The 19,336-nt window shown below is 43.2% G+C and overlaps 2 protein-coding genes across 2 annotated transcripts in view; one reads left to right on the forward strand and one right to left on the reverse strand.

Moving 5' to 3' along the window:
• cdhr1a (cadherin-related family member 1a) overlaps positions 1-19,336 on the forward strand; it is a gene marked incomplete at both ends in the record, with an annotated part of 344,833 nt that overhangs the window by 290,997 nt on the left and 34,500 nt on the right. The window lies entirely within an intron of this gene.
• Positions 700-13,993, reverse strand: chst3a (carbohydrate (chondroitin 6) sulfotransferase 3a). Its single transcript, XM_080782178.1, has 5 exons — positions 13,480-13,993; positions 8,061-8,272; positions 6,957-7,157; positions 6,075-6,431; positions 700-3,280 (listed from the first exon to the last, which is right to left on the reverse strand). Exons 2-5 carry the CDS (start codon positions 8,138-8,140, stop codon positions 2,578-2,580), a joined length of 1,341 nt encoding a protein of 446 aa, XP_080638304.1. The 5' UTR covers positions 8,141-8,272; positions 13,480-13,993; the 3' UTR covers positions 700-2,577.

The raw sequence follows: 19,336 nt of genomic DNA on the forward strand, positions 1-19,336 counted from the left end.
GCCGAACAAATACTTAGAAGAAGAAAAGGGCAGGATACAACACGTTTTTAAGAGTTTTTCTTCTTTCTAATTATTTGTTCGACCCAATTATTTTGTAATTGTCATTTCTCAGGAGCCGATCTGGCTTTGGCTTAAAGGTCTTTAAATAAATACTTTCTGAAAATTCTATGCTTTAAGTGAAGGTTCTACTACCAAACCACTGCATTATATACTGCGGGTAAAGAGTACACATACAGCACAAGACTCGGTCCTTGGCTGCCACAGTCTGCCCGGCCCAGGTTCTAAAACCACCGTATACAAGTTCCCATGCATGTTGCTGCATTCTCCTTCCCCATCTCTCACTCCTGCCATTTCCTGTTTCTCTCCACTGTAGCCAAACCTAAACATTGATGAAATCCAATGTTTCTCCAACTGGGAGGCACTGAATTGTATATTTTACATGATGTATAAATACATAAGCATGTATGCTATAAAATACATACCTGTGGTACCAAAGTAGCAAAATTAATTATATTGTATGACTTCAATACTACAAAATAAAGGATTGTGCTAAATGGGATATAGTCCTAGGATTTCCTATAGGATTCAAGTGGATAATTCTACATGCTACTGTACCACGTTCATTAACCAGACAGCAAATGACTCTGAACAACTCACGACTTGCCACCTCCAATTTATTCTCACATACGGTGGACGGTTTTCAACAAGGCAGTTAAAGCAGACTGCATAATCTACCTCCTACTACGGTAAGAACTCATATTTCCATGACCAGCACTGACGGCACTGTCAGCGGTCCCTACTGCCTAGCTGAGCCACACAGGGAATATAATGCCGCCATTGAGCCAGATCCACAGTGCGTACCTTTATGTGTGAGTTCAACGGCGTGAGTGTAGGGCTGCTCCCAGGGGTCAATGGAGCTTTATAGGAGCTCCGGTTTTACATGTCGTCGCTGTCGCGGGTGGAAACCTTGCATGTCCAAAACCGTTTACTTTTCATGAAATGGAAAAATGAAGCTGTTTTCCAAATCGTTCCAATGCAGTTCATATTTAGTCACAAAGCTCTTGTATACTTTGCGTTGGTTCAATAACATTCGATGCACTTCACTTTTACCTGTTTTACATTAAAAAAAATAGCTGATCTACAAGCTCAAAACGCATCACATCGCAATGCATTGTGAGCTTATAGATTCCATATTTATTTTCTACTTTTGTGTGACACCGTAGTAGTATGAAGTAGGGCATTCATTTACCAAACAAAATATGAAATCTGGAGCTACAAGGTTTCTACTAGGCAGGGGCGACATATATATTCTGTAAACTGTAAAGCCACAGTACCTGCTTTTATGGAAGGTTACGGTAGCAACACACTTGATTTCATATAAGCATTGAATATCTTTAATGCATCCTTACTCAACCTTTTTCTTTCCTATGGCATGTTGGGAACGGATGGCCCAAGAACGATGATTAAGAATAATACATGGCATTTGTCTGATGACATCCAGAACATGATTTTGGCACAGTAAAGCCGCGAGGCAGACCAAAGACACACAGACAGAATAGCACAGACGTCACAAAATACAAATTTCACATTACTGAAACTTCACCTGAGTCAAATATTTAAAGCCCTATATCGTCAAAGAGATCCGTTCTACAATAAACAGGTTGTCTTGTGTATTCTAATAAAGGCTTTGTCTACTGCATATTTATCCACAGTATTAGCGGACGGTTTGATCTGGCCAGGGTGTTTTTAGAACTCATTTTAAGAACCTATAGAATAGAAACACTCGCCTGTGCTTTCTGTCTCTGACGGTAAAATCCTCAGTAATAATATAACATTGAGACTTGGACCCAAACCGCACCAATGATTCACCATGGCAACTCCATGCAACCAAGCGTCTGCGAGTAGTTGCATGTATGCGTGAAACCATCATCCCCAATAGAAGTGGCAAGGAGTTGCATTGGTGTGACATGTCCTTAAAACTGTTTTGTTGCAAGGGGTTGCATTGGTGTGAGAAGACCTTAAAACTGTTTTGTTGCAAGGAGTTGCATTGGTGTGACCGCACTCACACGCGCTCGCGCACACACACACACACACACACACACACACACACACACACACACACACACACACACTTACAGTACTATGGTTCAGCCCTGAAGGGGAGGGACTAGCAATATAGTTGTACACTCCAATAGAATAAGGATATGCTATAAGCTCGCTTCAATACAATTCAACTCTATAGCCATTTAAAAAACAAGCGCACACAATTTGCCTTAAAATAAATAATGTTTTTCAAGTGATAGTTTTGATACAAAAATGTTCAGATTCCTGGCACAACGAATGTTTTATCCCTTATATTTCCTGAAAGCGTTTCATTGAGGCACATAACTGGTAAGCGTGGATAATTTGACATAATTCTACGCAGATCCAATGTCCGATCACTGGTAAAAAAAGCAGCGGGATAATTCTCATCTTGTCTCGTGTCCCCCTTTAGTTTGGGTGCGGAAAAAAACGGTTACCGTGGCTTTCGCCCACCAATCCACGGGCGAAGAATTAAAAGAAAACTGCAATCTTGTGCTACGACAAGTAAAACAGCTTGTCCTCCAGCAGGCTGATGGACCTGTTGACCAGCGTCTTCTCGTCGTCCACGAACCTGTACCCAAACAGCTCCATGGTGGGCCCGCACACCCTCTGGACCACCTGGGCCAGCTTGTACGGCATGCTGAACCGCCATTTCTCCGCCTGCTCCGACGAGTTCTTCTGGGTGGAGTAGACCCCGCTGGCCGACTGAGTGGTCTGCGTGTTCCTCAGGATCCAGTCCCGGGCCTGCGGGGTGAACGGTATGCCCGTGAAGCGGTACATCTCCTCGGCCTTCTGCATGGGGTAGCGCGCGATGTCCTCGTAGCGCACCAGCATGTAGCGCCGCCGCAGCCAGCGGGGGCGGCTCAGCCCGACCTCAGCCGACATGCGGATGTGGTCGCAGTTGCCCTTGAGCCGCTTCACCTCCTCGTCGTCCTCGGGAACGTAGCCGTCCTGCGCCCACGCCTTCCACGTCTGGTACTTGGAGGAGAAGGCCACCATGCGCGACGCCAGGATGGCGCGCGGGTCTCGCACCAGCTGGATGACGCGCACGTCCAGGCGAGGGTCCTCCACCAGGGGGCGCAGGCTGTCCAGCTGGCGCACGCGGACCGTCTTGATGGTGCGGTGCTCTTTGGCGAGGCAGGACTCGGACGCCAGGGTCAGGTTGAGAGGCCCGCAGCGGCGCGTTTTACAGTGGTACCTGGGATGGGTGAGGAGAGGGACACAGCTGTAAGTCATTAGTGTTTTACAGTGGTACCTGGGTGAGGTGAGGGACACATAGAGGAGTCAAAACAAGACTCAGTGCTACGTGTATATCTTATCCCTAAATGTATTTTTACTACAAGCTCACAACATGAGGCTAGTTGAACTGTTTTAAAATGGGTTTTTTTTGTAAAAAATGGCAAATAGGTTTAGGGATAAGGGCTAAGGTGGCGCAATATAGGGCCCTCAGAGTCTAATCATCATCATTTTTCAACCGCGGTCGAGATCATGGATTTCACAATGCCACGCCAGCCTTTCCAGTCCTTCATTGCCATCCACAGTTCCTGCTTACTGATGCATGTGCCCTTAGCAATGACATCAGGGAACGACAGTTTTCTACCTCTGGTCTGCTTTGAGGCAGGATTGCAGAGAAGGGAAGATATAACCTCATTGTCAGCTCTGTAGCAGTGGCCGGCAAACTGTTCCTTTGGATCGGACTAGTGAAGAAACAAGGGAAAGGCTGCCGTATATTAGAGAAGTCGGTGGCTCTTCCATTTTGCGCTCTCATTAGAAGGCGGGTGTAAGTGCCATCCAACCGTTTCTCTAATTTCTTTGAAAGTGTCCATGTCTCGGAGCCATAGAGTAGAATCGGCGGTCGTCCTACATATTTTTACTTTGAATGTCTTACTAAGCTGGGGTGACCAGATCTTATGCATGTCATTGCAGGCTGACCAGGCCATACCCTTCCTAGTTCCATCAATGAAGTTATAGCAGCCACCAAACAATTGAAGTCAGCTAAAGCTTTTGGTCCGGATAATATTCCAGCATTGATCTGGAAAGATAAGCAATTAAAATATCTATTGCTCAATCTCTACAACTATGGCATAAAAACCAGAGGTCTAGTGTTTTCTTTGCCCAGTTTTGCTCTGGTTCTTATCAGTTATTTCATGTATCTGATTCTTCGTGGAAAGAAGCTTTTTTGCAGTCTGTTTCCAGTGGCTTTGAGACTGCGAAAACGTTCGCACAACCGCATTGCTTTGCGGAGGCACTTTCTGCAAGGCACTTTCTGGAAACCCCGGGATTAAACGTATGCACAGAGCCTACTGTAAAACGGTGTGGCTTCCCTGTGCGACTGAAAAGGCTTTTCAGACCGCTGAATTAATTAGCCTGGCTGTCTGGCTTGAACCCCCCCCCCCCTACGTATAATAGCCTACATCTTATCTTACAGATTTCTTCAGTCTTACTGTAGTAGAAGAGAAGAATTACGTTCCCACTTCCCATATACTGTATGCTTTTACACCGCCCACACATCACCAATGATGTGCTTAACATGCTAATGTGAGTTTTGTGTGTTAATGTTACTGAGCTGTGCTGATTTGGCCTAGCAGTGACAGCTGTGTGCTCTGCTGAATGTATGCGGCAGGGCAGGCAGCCTGAGTCGCGCTGCGGTTGGTCTACTTTTGTGAGGACGTACAATTTAGACATGCATATAGACCATCAGTGTTACTTTCGGTCGACTACCTTTTTTCACTGACAAAAACAAAGAAAAAAAAACTAAGCTATGATTGACTTAAACTATGACTAAATATACTCACTGATAATTTCGTCAACAGATAAAAACTAGACTAAAAGTTCAGGGAGGGACTAGTGGAGCGGAGATCCAGTAGAACTAAAAGACAAGTCATTTTATGTTTGGTTGTGTGCAGGTGTCACTATCCGAAAATAGACGATCTACAAGCTCACAACATGTCGGAGTGTGACACGTTGTGAGATGGTAGATCTGCTATTTTCTAAATCAGGCATTTCAACGCCATCACAACCCGCCAAAATACATTTTAGTTGACTGAATCACTGTAGATTTAGTCGACTAAACTCTTAGGCGAATAAAACATTTCAGATTACTAAAATGTGAAATATGAATATGAAAACTAAATGGAATTTTGTTCAAAAAGACCATGACTAAAACTAAGTTATACCGCAGGTCGTTTTGAGGAAGCAATCTGATTGGTTGAAACAGCCTTCTAGCCGTGGATTAAACCAGCACCATTCACCTCCAAATCAAAACAAAGAATTCAGCTGCTACAGCTGTTCTCCCAGAGCGCTAGCAAACTTGCTTGTGGAACTCGACTCCTGACCATAATCACGTTAACCCACACCCTCTCGTGTAATATTGCTTAAATCTAAATATGCCGTCAAAATCAACGCTAATACAGACCAAGCCTGTTCTACACAGCTGGCCCACACTGGCTCTACTTGAAAGCTAAAGTCATCACTAGAGCAGTGGTTTTCAACCAGTGGTCCGGGGAACACCAGTGGTCCTTGAGTGGGTTCCAGGTGGTCCCCAGCTATGGACAGTTGTTAACCAAATGGATCTTTAACTCTTGAGAGCTTAACCCATTTTAGGCGGGAACCCCTTTTGGTGTTTTAAGCATTATGTTATACTTTAGCTATTGAAAAATAGCAGATCTACAAGCTCATAGATCTAAGAGCTTGTAGGTCTGATATTTTAGAAAATTTGGAAAATGTAGTGCAAATCTTTGAATATATTCTTTCAGAGCCAACGTTTTTAACTCAAATCTTTGCTTCTGGGGTGTCCCTGGAACAACATATTTTTAGATGGGGGTCTGCGGCCAATTACATATAATCTTGGGGGTCCTTGACATGAAAATGTTTGAGAACGACTGACATAGAAACATGGGTATTTCAGAAAACTATCATGAGTTAGAAGGTATTTGTAGAATCGTCCTCAGGTCTAAATGGGCTAGAGTATATATCCAGGAAATCTGAATCACCTCTCAAATACGTCCTTGACCACCGGTGTGCAGACGGGCTCCTCGCAGAGCGACACGCTGGACTCCCGGCGGAAGAGCGCAGGCGTCACGTGGTCCTGTGGCGACGGCGAGATGAAGCGCTCCAGCGGGGCGAAGTCGCACAGCAGCAGGCCCTGGAGCACGTCCTTGTAGATGCCCGCCGACACCGAGCCGTTGGTGCCGCCGGTGGCCAGCGTCAGCATGCGCTCCACGTGCCACAGCGGCTCGAACAGGTAGAACATGTTGTCGCCGTGCTGGTTGAAGAACTCGCCCACGAACGACGAACCCGTCCGCGTCGTGGCCAGGAGAAGGATGTGCTTGTGGCCTCCTCTGCTGTAGCTGTACAGGTAGCAAGGTTAGAATAAAATTAGTTTGGGATTTTTCATTATAGTTTTAGTTAGTTAGTTCGTTTTTTTCTAATCCAGTTATTTATTAAATCTTTTAGAGCTGGTTTGCTCTTTTTTGCTTTTTTTAATTCGTTTTTATATTTATAACAACGCTTAGTTTTAGTTTAGTTTTTATTAGTTTCCGTGATAGTTTTAGTTTTTTTTAGTTTTTTTTCATACTATGGGCCAGGTGCGGGATTCAAAAAGCTCAAAGAAGGCCTATTATTGTGTAACAAAAACCCAACAAAAGATACCATTTAAAATAATATATATTCAGTTACTGTTTGTAATGTTGGTAAAACTAATTTCTATAATTTCAGTTTGTTGTAGTTAGTAGTATTGTGTAAACACACAATAAATACAGTTTCAGTTAGTTATCGTTTATTTATTATTATAGTTTTTATTTACCGTAGTTCAGTTAACAAAAATGTTTTTTTTTCAATTTTATTGAATTAGTTTTAGTTAACTATAATACAACCTTGAGCCGTAGGCGTCCTCCTCATCCTCTGGCTCCTCGGAGGAAGGCACGGAGAAGTTGAGCTTCATGTTGGTGAGTCTGTACAGCAGCAGCTTGAGCATGGCCAGGGAGCCGTTCTGTGTGTTGTTGTTGCTGAAGTCCATCAGCGGGGTCTGTGGAGTCTGCTGTGGAGTCTGTCTCTGGATCAGCTTATCGGAGACCCTGTTGAGACATGATGGATTGATTAGAGCGGGGGTCCCCAACCTTTGCATTACCACGGACCAGCTGACGGCTCATAAAATGTTCGGGGACCGGCATAGTTGGGAGGGGGTGGGTGCAGTGCATCGCGGTCGCACATCACCTTTCCAAAACATGGAAGACAGTTGAGTGGCCTCAAGTAGCCTACCCGCTGCTATATTATTACAACATAATGTTATATCATTGACCTAAATGGCGTTATATCAACAAGGATATTATGATTAAATAAAAGGTTAGGACTTACAGTAGGACCATTACTATACTACTACTAGGAACTAGGACTACTAGAAAACTCTAGTTAAACATGCGACAGTGACGCATTACTTTACCCGGGTTACATCATCTTCTGATACTTGAATGTTTTGACACGACCTTGTACCGTGTGTAGTTTCATTAGCGCGAGCGTGACAAAATAGGTTACAGTTTATTGTTGTTCCGCTGCTCCTCGTTGAACACACGGTATACCAAGGATTCGACAGTGATGCAACGCGTAAGTAACACGGACTTGAAGCTGTTTATAAAAGACAGTCAGTGACGCGCAGTGTCACTGACGAATCCTTGTATATCTTAACTTTTATTTTATATTTTTATTATAGAGGGATAGACAGTAGGCTTTCAGGAAATGGGGAGAGAGATGGGGGGGGTGACATGCAGTAAAGGCCGTCGGGATCGGGAGTCGAATCCGCGGCACACTGCCAGACTGGATTACCAGCCAAGGTGCCTGGATTTACCAGCAAAATGATCAATAGTTAGGAACAGGAACCAATTGGACATTTATTACAGGTTTATAACTCTGATAGTGTCCAAATGGAACCAAATTGACCCGTACTTTCACTGCATTATAATTATGAAGACCACCTCCCTCACCTTGATAAGATGTTGCTCTCCTTTTCGATGATGACCAGGGCCACGATGCAGATGAAGATTATGGCATACTTGGTCTTCATTCTTAACGGTGGACCTTGAAGGCGACGTCTAGACAGAGTGTGTGTTCACCTGAAATGGCTCCTGCCTTGAAGGAATCTGTTCACTCAGCTCTCCTCCATTCATCGCTGTCGTTCAACGGACAAAGCCTCATTCTGGAGAAAAACAGTCAAATGGAGGTAAAAGGCCTCGTTTACTAATAAGGTACAGGATCGTATTTATTTTCACCAATGCAAAACATTAGCCTTGATGCAGAAACATTGTGGACTGGAACATGAATATGGGAAACTAGTATCGAATCCACTATAATTCCTCTAAGAAGCCTATAAGAACCATAGTGTATAACTGTATAATGTATATAGAATGATTCGTGAATCTGACTGATACTGGGTTCTTGCATCCAAAACTAATATTGGTATTAAATATTCTCATACTTTATACAAGCGGAAAACACCAGTCAAGTCATCAGCTTATCACCATATCAGTTTATCGCCTCCCTTCCTGCCCCAGCCAAATCACACTGGGTGTGTGAGTCCATGTTTGGGGATAATCCGGGAACAAACCCTCTTGCTCATCTGAACTAAATAGGTTTAAAAGGCAAAATCCTCTCAGGGGCACAACAACCCGAATCCATTTAACAGCCCAACAAACACTGCTCTATGATCAATATCCTACTCATGGTGTGGGTGCAGTGAAAGTACATCTGACACATTTTGTGGGAGATCTGTTTGCCCCATAACCAGAGAGAGAGAGAGAGAGAGAGAGAGAGAGAGAGAGAGAAGAAAAAAAGAGAATGTGTTTTTGTGCCAGCAGACACTGTGGAGCATTTCCATATGTCACAGAAACACAATGCCATCCATGGAGTGTCTGGACATGAGGCACATTCACTATACTTTATGACTCATCACTACTTAGTGCTTGGCTTTAATTACAATTTTGTAATACTTTCATTCATACGATCATTTCTTACAGTATGTTCACTCACTGTTGCTATATATTGTGTACTAGACTGTGTAAGGAGGAATCTTGACATGAAGATGTTTGTCCTAGCAGTCTGTACATTCCACGCTACTATTTACAGTACTTGCTGTATGCTGGGGTGGTATTTCATTTAATTTTATGTATTGGCTCTGTGGTGTGGGCCTCTCTTATCTCTATGTATATAAATATGGTCCAATCCCTGCTTTAGACAGAGAACTACTTGACCTTTGTGTTAATGTACTTCTCCAGTGAGCTTACGTAATACAGTTGTGTCTCAGAAATACAACGCGTCTCCTTGTATTATATATGTTGTTGGACATTGTTGGCACGTTACGGCAGAGTCTGCCATTCTAACATTTCGCTGCACATACAGTACTTGCATGACTGTGACTAATCTTTGAATCTTGACGCGAGACTTCCGTTCAGCAATTTCACAGTTCAAAAAGGAACCCTAAAAAAAGCAATAAAAGTGTTGCTTGTACAGCAGCACTTGTTTAGAGTGAAGTCTTACTGTAACTCCATTAACAATGGGGAAAATATAATTTGAACTGTAATTGGTACTAATAATTAGTAATACTTAAAAAGTCATAGAGGCTTATTGTCGGTATCAGCCAGGGTGTGGGAGTCTATCCCCGTTTCAATGTGCTAGACCCCTGGGAGATGGATTTCTGAGGTGGAGCGCAACACCTACCATCAGCTCACAGTACTTACTGCACGACTTCAAGCCGTGCTCCTCATACGCTGAGTTGGCGGTGCCCGGGATCGAATCCATGACCTTGCAGTCGAAAGGCAAGTGCTCTACCGACTGAGCTACCCAGACCCAAAGTGTGTTGATTGTTGAATACTATACTGTAGGTGTATATGGCATATGGTGAACTAGGTACAATAACAACAATCTAAACCAAGATGGATGGGAACATGGGTTGTACAATGTTCTGGTTTGTAATGGTGAATTAATTGGCAAGTTTCATGATTACGTCATTGTGAAACGTAATTGAACATAATTCTCAACGTCCAATTACTTTTGGTTAATAATATTGTACAGTCCAGGCCTGGTGAACTGCTCACCCCACATTCACAAACACACATCCACTGCCCAGAAGAAGGCCTCGGTTTGCCACAATGGTGTCACCTTGCACTCGTCCAAGAGTCCTGAACACAAGCGTTACATTGCCCGTGGGTTCTTATTTCTTGCTAATTCCAACTCAACCACCCTGGAGTGAGCTGTTAAAGATTTGTATTGATAGCGAAGTGAAGTTAGACACGAAAGGCTGTCGGGATCGGAACTCGAACCCGAGACACGCTGTCAGGCTACTTTGGCGCCTAGGTGCCCAGACCACTAGGCCAGCGATTTGGCCGGGCCTGGAGTCCCTATACTATTTGAAACAAATTCCCCATGTTCACGTTTTTCAAAAACTTGCAGTAATAACTAATAACAGATCTACAAGCTCACAATGTGTATCGCCACGACATTCTGTGAGCTTGTAGATCGACTATTTCCGTCACACAAAAGTATATGACTATACACGTGGTTCAATGGAACTCAAAGGTGCAGGAAATCTCTCCGTATTATAATTTCTCTCCTTCTGAGGCACAAGGCTGTCCATCAAAGCGAACAGAAATTAAATGTACGCTATGCAAAAACTCAACCCCCCCCCCAACCATTTGGACGTGCATGTCAAAGCCAGTGGAAATCATCTGTACCGCCGGTACATCATTATGAGAAGAGACAGTCTCTAAGCCATTGTGTGCTCTGTAAATATCAGCCAATTATCTGAGCGCATTACGCCGTGGCTGTCAAACTGTCAGCCTGCACCACTTGGAGTTTGAGTGCTTTTACATATTCAAGACGCAGCCAGGCGTTTGGCAAAATCTGACTATCTGCTCAAGCGGAAACGCATCAGTCTGTTTATCATCTCACTACAAATTACTCTAATGGCTGTCTTCACAGCCTTGAGGCGGCGGCGGCTCATGGATTTATTTATACCGCTGTGGGCTAAACCAGTGCTGCTCAACCTTTTTAATTTAACAAGGACCCACAGTTTGATACGCATTAGGCTTCAGACCCCGCCATTTGATATGCATTTTATCCTCAATTTAATCCTCAATGTCAATTTAACTCTGTGATCACTGGAACCAAACGTATGTTACAGACTTGTAACTATAGTGTCCATTTGAAATGGACAGTATGGACTATAAGTGTCCATTTAAATCGCTGAGAACCAGTGGGCTAAAGCGGTGGTTCTCAGAAATGTTCACGTCAATGACACCCTAATAATTCATACCTATTAAGCCACATGGTTCACGTCAATGACACCCTAATAATTCATACCTATTAAGCCACATGGACCTCCATTTGAAAATGCCAGTCGCCAGGGACCCCACAAGAGAGAAGGGAAGTTATTACATATCTGATCTAATAACTTCCAATGAGAAAGTGCACTGCGAATGTCTATTCAGAATGTCAGGTCATAGGCATCTCTCTATCCCATCTACAGTACACACAGTTGTAGAATTGTGAACTTAATCTAATCATTCTCCTGTACATTCTCATTGGATTACCTTCTAGTTGGTGGAATTTTAGTGAAAGTATCCACTTTCAAACTGTCCTCCATAAAATGTTTGTGCATGATGGCCAAACATTAATAGCTCAGCATTGTGAGCTTGTGAATTGTCTATTTGTTATACATTCTTTTTGAGTGGTGCAACCACTCCAAGGAACAGCAATGTCCCTATGGGACTATGTGATTATGTTACTATGTTTAGAGTACCAGTAGGGGCAAAAGTGGCGCTGTTGTGCCAGAAACAGAGAGATATAGTGCTGCACTGTTGCCGGCTAATGAGAGAGAGAGAGGGGGGAGGGAGAGAGGGGAGTTTCACCACTCAGTTCACACGGGTGTGATTTTTAAATAGGGCACAAGAGGAGGACCACTGGGCTGGCTAAATGCAGGAAGGAAGCTTATCTGTACATTTCCTGCTACTACAACTATTCCGTTTTGGTGATAAGGTGACCACCGACAACTACAACATGAAGTCACGTGACGTCGTGGTGATAAACGACCCACCACTCACCCCAAACACTTCTTTCTGTTGTTACTAACTGCCGTTTCGGTGCTTACTGCTTACCTTATCACCAAGAACTGGAGTATGAATAGGCCTTCAATGTCCTGTATGTATGGGTTGGTTAATGAAAAAGGCCTTATCCATGATGTGCATATAGATTTGATGTTACTGTAGCCTATAAAGCAGGGACCCTCAGGGAGTTTGAGGCATAGAGTATAAAGAAGGATAGAGAAATACAAATACAGTACAATACAAATGCGGAAGTGCAACCGAGCGCCCAATGTTAAAGCCCAGCTGCATAGGGTTTCCCGGTCATGAATCCACGGGTCCGCCTGTAGTCCCTCCTCTTACCACTAGGGCCCAGTGCTTCAACATTGGAGCGCCTCACTGGCCCCTTGGTTTGAGGGGGTCCCAGGGGATCCCCAGCAAAATGAACAGGTGGATATAAAGGCCTGTTTAAAAAAAAATGTGTGAGCTTGCTTGTATAGATTGGCTATTTTCTATATGAAACATAAGACAAATATTCACTTATGGGACCTGGGCTCAACATTATTTTCAGATGGAGATCCACGGCCAAATACATATCAATGAATTTGGGGGTCCTTGGCATGAAAATGTTTGAGAATCAATGGTCTAAATTTTAGACCATTGATCATAACCTTTTAGACTCTAAAAGGTTACCCCACCAAAACTAACTTAAGAAAACACTTAGGAAGAACAGGTGTGTGTGTGTGTGTGTGTGTGTGTGTGTGTGTGTGTGTGTGTGTGTGTGCGTGCGTGCGGCGAGCGCATGCATGCGTTTGTGTGGTGGTGAAAGGGGGAGGGGCAGTGATAAGAACATGACAAACACCTACACATGACAGAATTCAAATTAACACATCCTAATGAATGCTTCCGAATGCCGTGCATTTCCGATGAAACTGTCTGATAAAGTATGAGATCGCACATCTCTCGAACACCCTTATGGAACCGTTCTTGTGAAGGATTTGGATCTCATCATAGCTTGGACTATAAAACATCATTGATTAGGAGGGTGAGCAGCAAAGCTACTACACAAGACCTCCCCTGTGTTGAAAGTGAACAATTATTTATAAAGCTCATGAAATCGTAAAGAATGGTTTAACCCATATAGCACCAATTTGCTTTTCAATCTGTGATTTCCACATGCAGCAAATCATTCCTCAATACGAGACGAAATTGGTGCGTCGAGGCGAGCGTGTGGTACGGTCGCTCTAGTAAAAAAAGGCTCCTCTACAGTTCGAGAGAGCTCATAGAATCATGATTAAAAAAGGGATTCCAATCACAGAATGGAACAAACCTTTATCTGTGTCCTCGGCGGCGAATAGCGAAGGGTACCGGCTGCAGCGCATGGTGTTGTGGGAATCGAGTCTCCTCTCTGTGCATCTTGCGGCATTGTCTCTCTTCTTGTGTAAGGATACACACACACTGCTTCATTGTAGCCGCGGACTGACGCGGATCACCCCGCTTCTGCTTCAGTCAATGAATTCAACTGATGACGGCCGGCGGGGGGGCCATCATCTTCATAATCCGAATGAATGAAGAAACATCCAAATTAAAAGTGCTCAATGTCCATTAAGGCAATGTAGGGAAAAAAGTATAAAGTGTAATTGTCACCCGAGAAGCGTTTAAATAATGAATCACTGTTTCACATGGTCCATTACAAAAAGAAGACACTAAAATCCTAGCCACCCGTGGTAGATTTTGTCTGAAGGAAATTGCGAGCTAGTTTTCGCAACTTTTAAGCCAACTTTGACGACGTTCGGCTCCAGGGAACATGATGTATGTTTTGTTCGCGACTTCTGTGAGCAGACCACCCCACAGTCACACACACACACACACACACACACACAACACACGCGCGTACACTCTCTCTCACACACACACAGTCACACACACACACACACACACACACACACCACCAGCCAGCACAAAGTCTTCTAGCGTGGGACATCCTGTGGGCGAGGTCACGTGGTCCCAAAAGCAAAGCACCCTGCAATTATCAGTACACCCATCTCTGAGAGCACTGCAGGACAAAGTTGCAGATTATTTTTTAGACTATATAGTTACTTAAGAATTTAGCTTGACTTTGTAATCAGTGGTGCATTGTATAGCCTATACAATGTATTGGCACTTGAGTGACTAATGTAGTGTAGGCTACTGTATAGCCTTAAGGTTTAAAAACCTTAATACCATATTATGTTTTGTTTTAATTTACCATAAAAAAGATGAACTGTAATTGAATCATCATCATCGAGTAATAAATTAGTATATATCGTCTATTAGCGTGAAACCATTGACTGACAATTTTTATTCACACAACCTCATCCCTCCTCTGAGTCTGCACATTGGGTAGGCTGTGTTTCTAGTTTCTACCAGTGCTTCTTAAAACGTTTTCATTTCAAGGTCCCGTTTTTACTATGCCTCAAGGTCACGGAATCTCGTAACTCTCAGAGTACCTAAACTATTAATCATTTGGCCAGCATGGGAGTATAGGGTCCCTCTGGAAACTCCTCCCTGGAGGACCCCTTGGGGTTGAGTTCCCACTTTGAGAACAACTTAACTAGAATACCAGCATATCGGCAGGTAAAATATGTGCCCTTTGTGACAGTAGCCATCATACTCGGCTCCAATATTGACCTCCACATGCAGAGAACGTTTTTAAGAGCTGCACAGTACTGTAGTGACTTTTTGTTTTTACTATATCGACTCCTGACCTGCATGGATTCTCGTGACATTGCACATGGACGGACTACTATTCTCCATATGCAGACCGCGGCCATCTTACCATATAAGTTAATGGCAAGGTGCTACCTAGGTGCAACTTCCCATTGGCAGAAAACAGAAAAGAAAAGACCTGATTGTATTACACAACGTCAAACTCACCAACATTGCAGCTGTACGGAAAGCTTGAGTTATTCTCTTTCTATCCTAAAAATCCACTGTAGACATGTTATGAACTACTTTGTGTCCTTGCAGGTGATTATTTTTCAAAGTGCTGGAGTTTGGAAGTGTTCGTTAGATATCACTCAACCTCTCTGCCCTGCGAGTGCTTCCAAACTCTGATGGCAAAATGGCCGTGGTCTGTAAAACTGTAAAAGGTCAATACTAGGATCAGTAGTGGAAAAAGTAGTTTTACATTCAAGTACTCTGTTACAAGTAAAAGTATGGAATTCTTACTTCCAATACTTTTGTAAAAGTACAAATGTTTTGGCATGAAAATGTACTTAAAGTACTCACTGCTGTGATCTCTAGAAGACCCTCGGTCGGGCTGTACGTGACAAGCTGGTAGTGTGTGCAGGCTGGGTGGTGTCTGTGTGACAATCCAGTTGAAGTATATGACGGCAGGCCTGGGAGAACAAGAACGTGACACAGAAGACAGTATCACGCTATAGGTCCACAAAGTTTATTACACAGACAGGGAATATATACTGGTATTGCTGTATCATAGTGACGTGACAACAAGATACATAGTATAAATATGAGACATAGAAACGTGACATGATAATGACAAGGCTGACCTCACTGGCGACCAGTGTTTTGGCAGAACATTTAGATTTTAGTTTTAGTGATAGTCTCTTGAATAGTTTTCATTTAGTGTTAGTCACATTTTAGTCACCTGGAATGTTTAGTCTGGTTTTATTCGACTAAATGTCATAAGATTTTAGCCGACTACATCTACAGTTGATTTAGTCAACTAAAATGTATTTTGGCTGGGCCTTGATGTTGTCGTAATGACTGATTTTACACTTGCTGAAAATAGCCGATCTACAAGCTCACAACACGTCGCAGCGTGACATGTTGTGAGCTTGTAGTGTTTAATGTATGTTTTGTAATAATAATCAAAGTAGTAACTAAAGTTTTCAAATGTAATGGAGTAAAAGTACAATATTTGCCTGTTAGTCTGTGTATTCTCTCTCCTGCCCCCCCCCCCCTCCCCCCCTCCCCTCTATAGGCTGTTGTTTCCATGGCTCCTGCATTTCCCTCCAGGGATGAATAAAGGTTTATTCTATGTTAATTCAACTGCCTAAACTGTTATATTCTCAGCGTTTTATACAGTGTATTGTGATTGTAATGTAAAATAGCAGCTGTCTAACACACCATACATATGATTTGCATGATTGCTTTTTACACAGCATCCAGCCAGTCAATCAGTATATGATTGACTGGTCCCAAACGTGCCAAATCTACGTTTAATACTTATGTTTAAGCATTCATTCGTAAAGCAGTTTGTGATTGTAAACCTGAGAATTGAGAACCTACAGTCATTATATATATATACTGTATATGTCACACCAGGCCTTCTTAAGAGCATTGTATACGAGGAGGGTGGGGAAGTCAGCAGGCGTCCATTCATTTAAATTCAAAGGGGCTTTATTTGGCATGAGGAAACATTACACTTACATTTACGTTGACAAAGTAGGCTAAATGTAACGCAACCGAGCCCCAACCACTGACCCACACATAGCTTATCACCCAGCCCTCGACAAACACCTCTTCATTCCATCAATTGTGTGTATTAGCCAGTGGTGGAAAGTAACTAAGTACTTAAGTATAGGCCTACTGTACTTAAGTACATTTTCTAGGCATTTGTAGTATTTCTAATTCCCAATACTTTTACTTCTACTCTGCTAGATCTTGGATCCAAATATTGTACTTTTACTCCACTACATATATTTGAAAACTTTTGTTTTGTAGTGGAGTAAAAGTTATTATCACAGATTAAACAAAACAGATACACAAAACATCCCCTTCAGGCCAATATACATCAGCCAATTTGAAAATAGCCGATCTACAAGTGACACATTGTGAGATTGTTCATAAGGTTATTATACATTTGAAAACTTTAAATGGGACATTCTGCTTAATGAGTAGCCTACTTTAACTTTTAGTAAAATAGCTCCACTTTTCCACAAGCTGCACAATATTCTCTCAGGTGGCGGCAAGGGGCCCGTAATGAGTGCAGGACTGAACATAATGCACAAATGTATGGGGCACAGGCCTGGGCCGTGGCTCAGCGGTCCAGGCACCTTGGCTGGTAATCCAGTCTGGCAGTGTGCCGTGGGCTTGACTCCCGATCCCGACGGCCTTTACTGCATGTCTTCCCCCCCCCCCCCCCATCATCTCTCTCCTCATTTCCTGTCAGCCTACTGTCTCTGACCCGCTATAAAAAAATAAAGGCGAAAGCTACAAAAAAACATAAAAGTATGGGGCACACAATTGACAGATGTGGTTGCGATTGGTTTGGGGTTAGAGATCACACCAGCTGACAATTGTGTGCCCCATACGTATGTGCTTCCCAAACATTGACTGTTCCAAAAGGAAGTTTTCATATTTTCAGTCCAGACCAGCAGTCATTTCAGATCCCGCCTTGTCGCTGACAGAGAATGTTGTCCATGTGAATCTCGTGGAATAAGTGGCGATATTTTACTTAACCCACGTTTCCTTTTTTTATGTTTTATCCCACAATTTTGTAACCCATTTTTTCACCCAGTGTCAATTATCTAATGTAATCCTGGGCGCTACACTTCCTCTGCCAACCTGGGGGGGGGGGGGGGGGGGGGGGAGCGGACTGACCTCATGCGCGTAGAAGGAACACGTTATTCCGACCAGTTCCTTTCCCCTCCATCAGGCGCCACGGCTGGCCAGGGGAGGTAGTTTAGAGACCAGGATTATTGCATGTTTCTGTGAGGGGACCGACCTACCCTAGGGGACGCGGGGAGAACATGCAAACTCCACACAGAAAGGCCCCTTCGCCAACCCCGCCTCGGGTATGGGCACTGATTTAACACACGTTTTCTAGAGAACAATATCTGACTCCAAGTCTTATAGGAATTCATTATTGGGTACACACACGATTCTACAAATTTAAATGCCGACGAGGTCAGTCTGCTAACCGTGCGCGGATAGGACCGATCTATGGCTGTGTATTTGGAATACGGTACATGAAATGTATGTAAAATCACAGACATTATAGTTCATCGATGCATACTTTCTCAATAGACCAGGGCCGTGTATTTGCTGAATAGTGTATCGTTTTTTATTCATATTCTTTTTTTGTCATCAAAGTGTTGACAGTGTTATTTTCTTTTATTCATATTTTTGGGGGCATGAATAAGACAAACATTAAAAGTCCATAGACTTGGCTGCCACATGACGTCACAATGCAAAGCCAGGCGTTGTTGGGGATTGGTAAAAATGCTGGCAGTGATGGATGAATTACTTAATTTAATTCCCATCAGTGATTGTGTTAAGAGCAGGACTACACTAAAATATTAGACAGTTTCTTGAATGTTGTGTTAAATATATCAGCTGTATCCACTCAGAACTTAAATTTAACTACAAAAGACTGGAAATGTTTTTCTCAAGTCTGCACTGGTGTCTCTTCAAGCCACTTGAGTCATTGAAACTCTTTTCAAAATGTTTACAGTAGTATGGTTTTTCACCAGTGTGGAGACGCAGGTGTGTCTTCAGAATTTCTAACCTACTGAAATTCTTGTCACACTTTTTACATTGGTAAGGTTTTTCCCCAGTGTGGATAAACTGGTGTCTCTTCAAGGCACCTAACACACCGAAACTCTTGTCACACTGTTGACAGTGGTATGGTTTCTCTCCTGAGTGGATACGCTGGTGTGTCTGTAGATTTTTCTCCAGTGTGGATACGCAGGTGTGTCTTCAGATACTTAACATACTAAAAGTCTTGTCACACTTTTTACATTGGTAAGGCGTTTCCCCAGTGTGGATACGCTGGTGGTTCTTCAGATGACATGACTCAAAGAAACTCTTGTCACAATATTGACAGCGGTATGGTTTTTCCCCAGTGTGGATACGCTGGTGTGCCTTTAGAGTGGTTGATTGATTGAAACTCTTGTCACACTGTTTACAGCGGTATGGTTTTCCCCAGTGTGGATACGCTGGTGGTTCTTCAGATGACTTGACTCAAAGAAACTCTTGTCACAATATTGACAGTGGTATGGTTTTTCCCCAGTGTGGATACGCTGGTGTTTCTTCAGACTACCTGAGTCAGTGAAACTCTTGTCACAATGTTTACAGCGGTATGGTTTTTCTCCTGAGTGGATACGCTGGTGTCTCTGTAGATTGATTGATTGATTGAAACTCTTGTCACACTCTTTACAGTAGTATGGTTTTTCTCCAGT

The sequence above is a fragment of the Protomyctophum bolini genome (genome assembly GCF_963924005.1).
Source record: "Protomyctophum bolini genome assembly, chromosome: 14".
NCBI lineage: Eukaryota > Metazoa > Chordata > Actinopteri > Myctophiformes > Myctophidae > Protomyctophum > Protomyctophum bolini.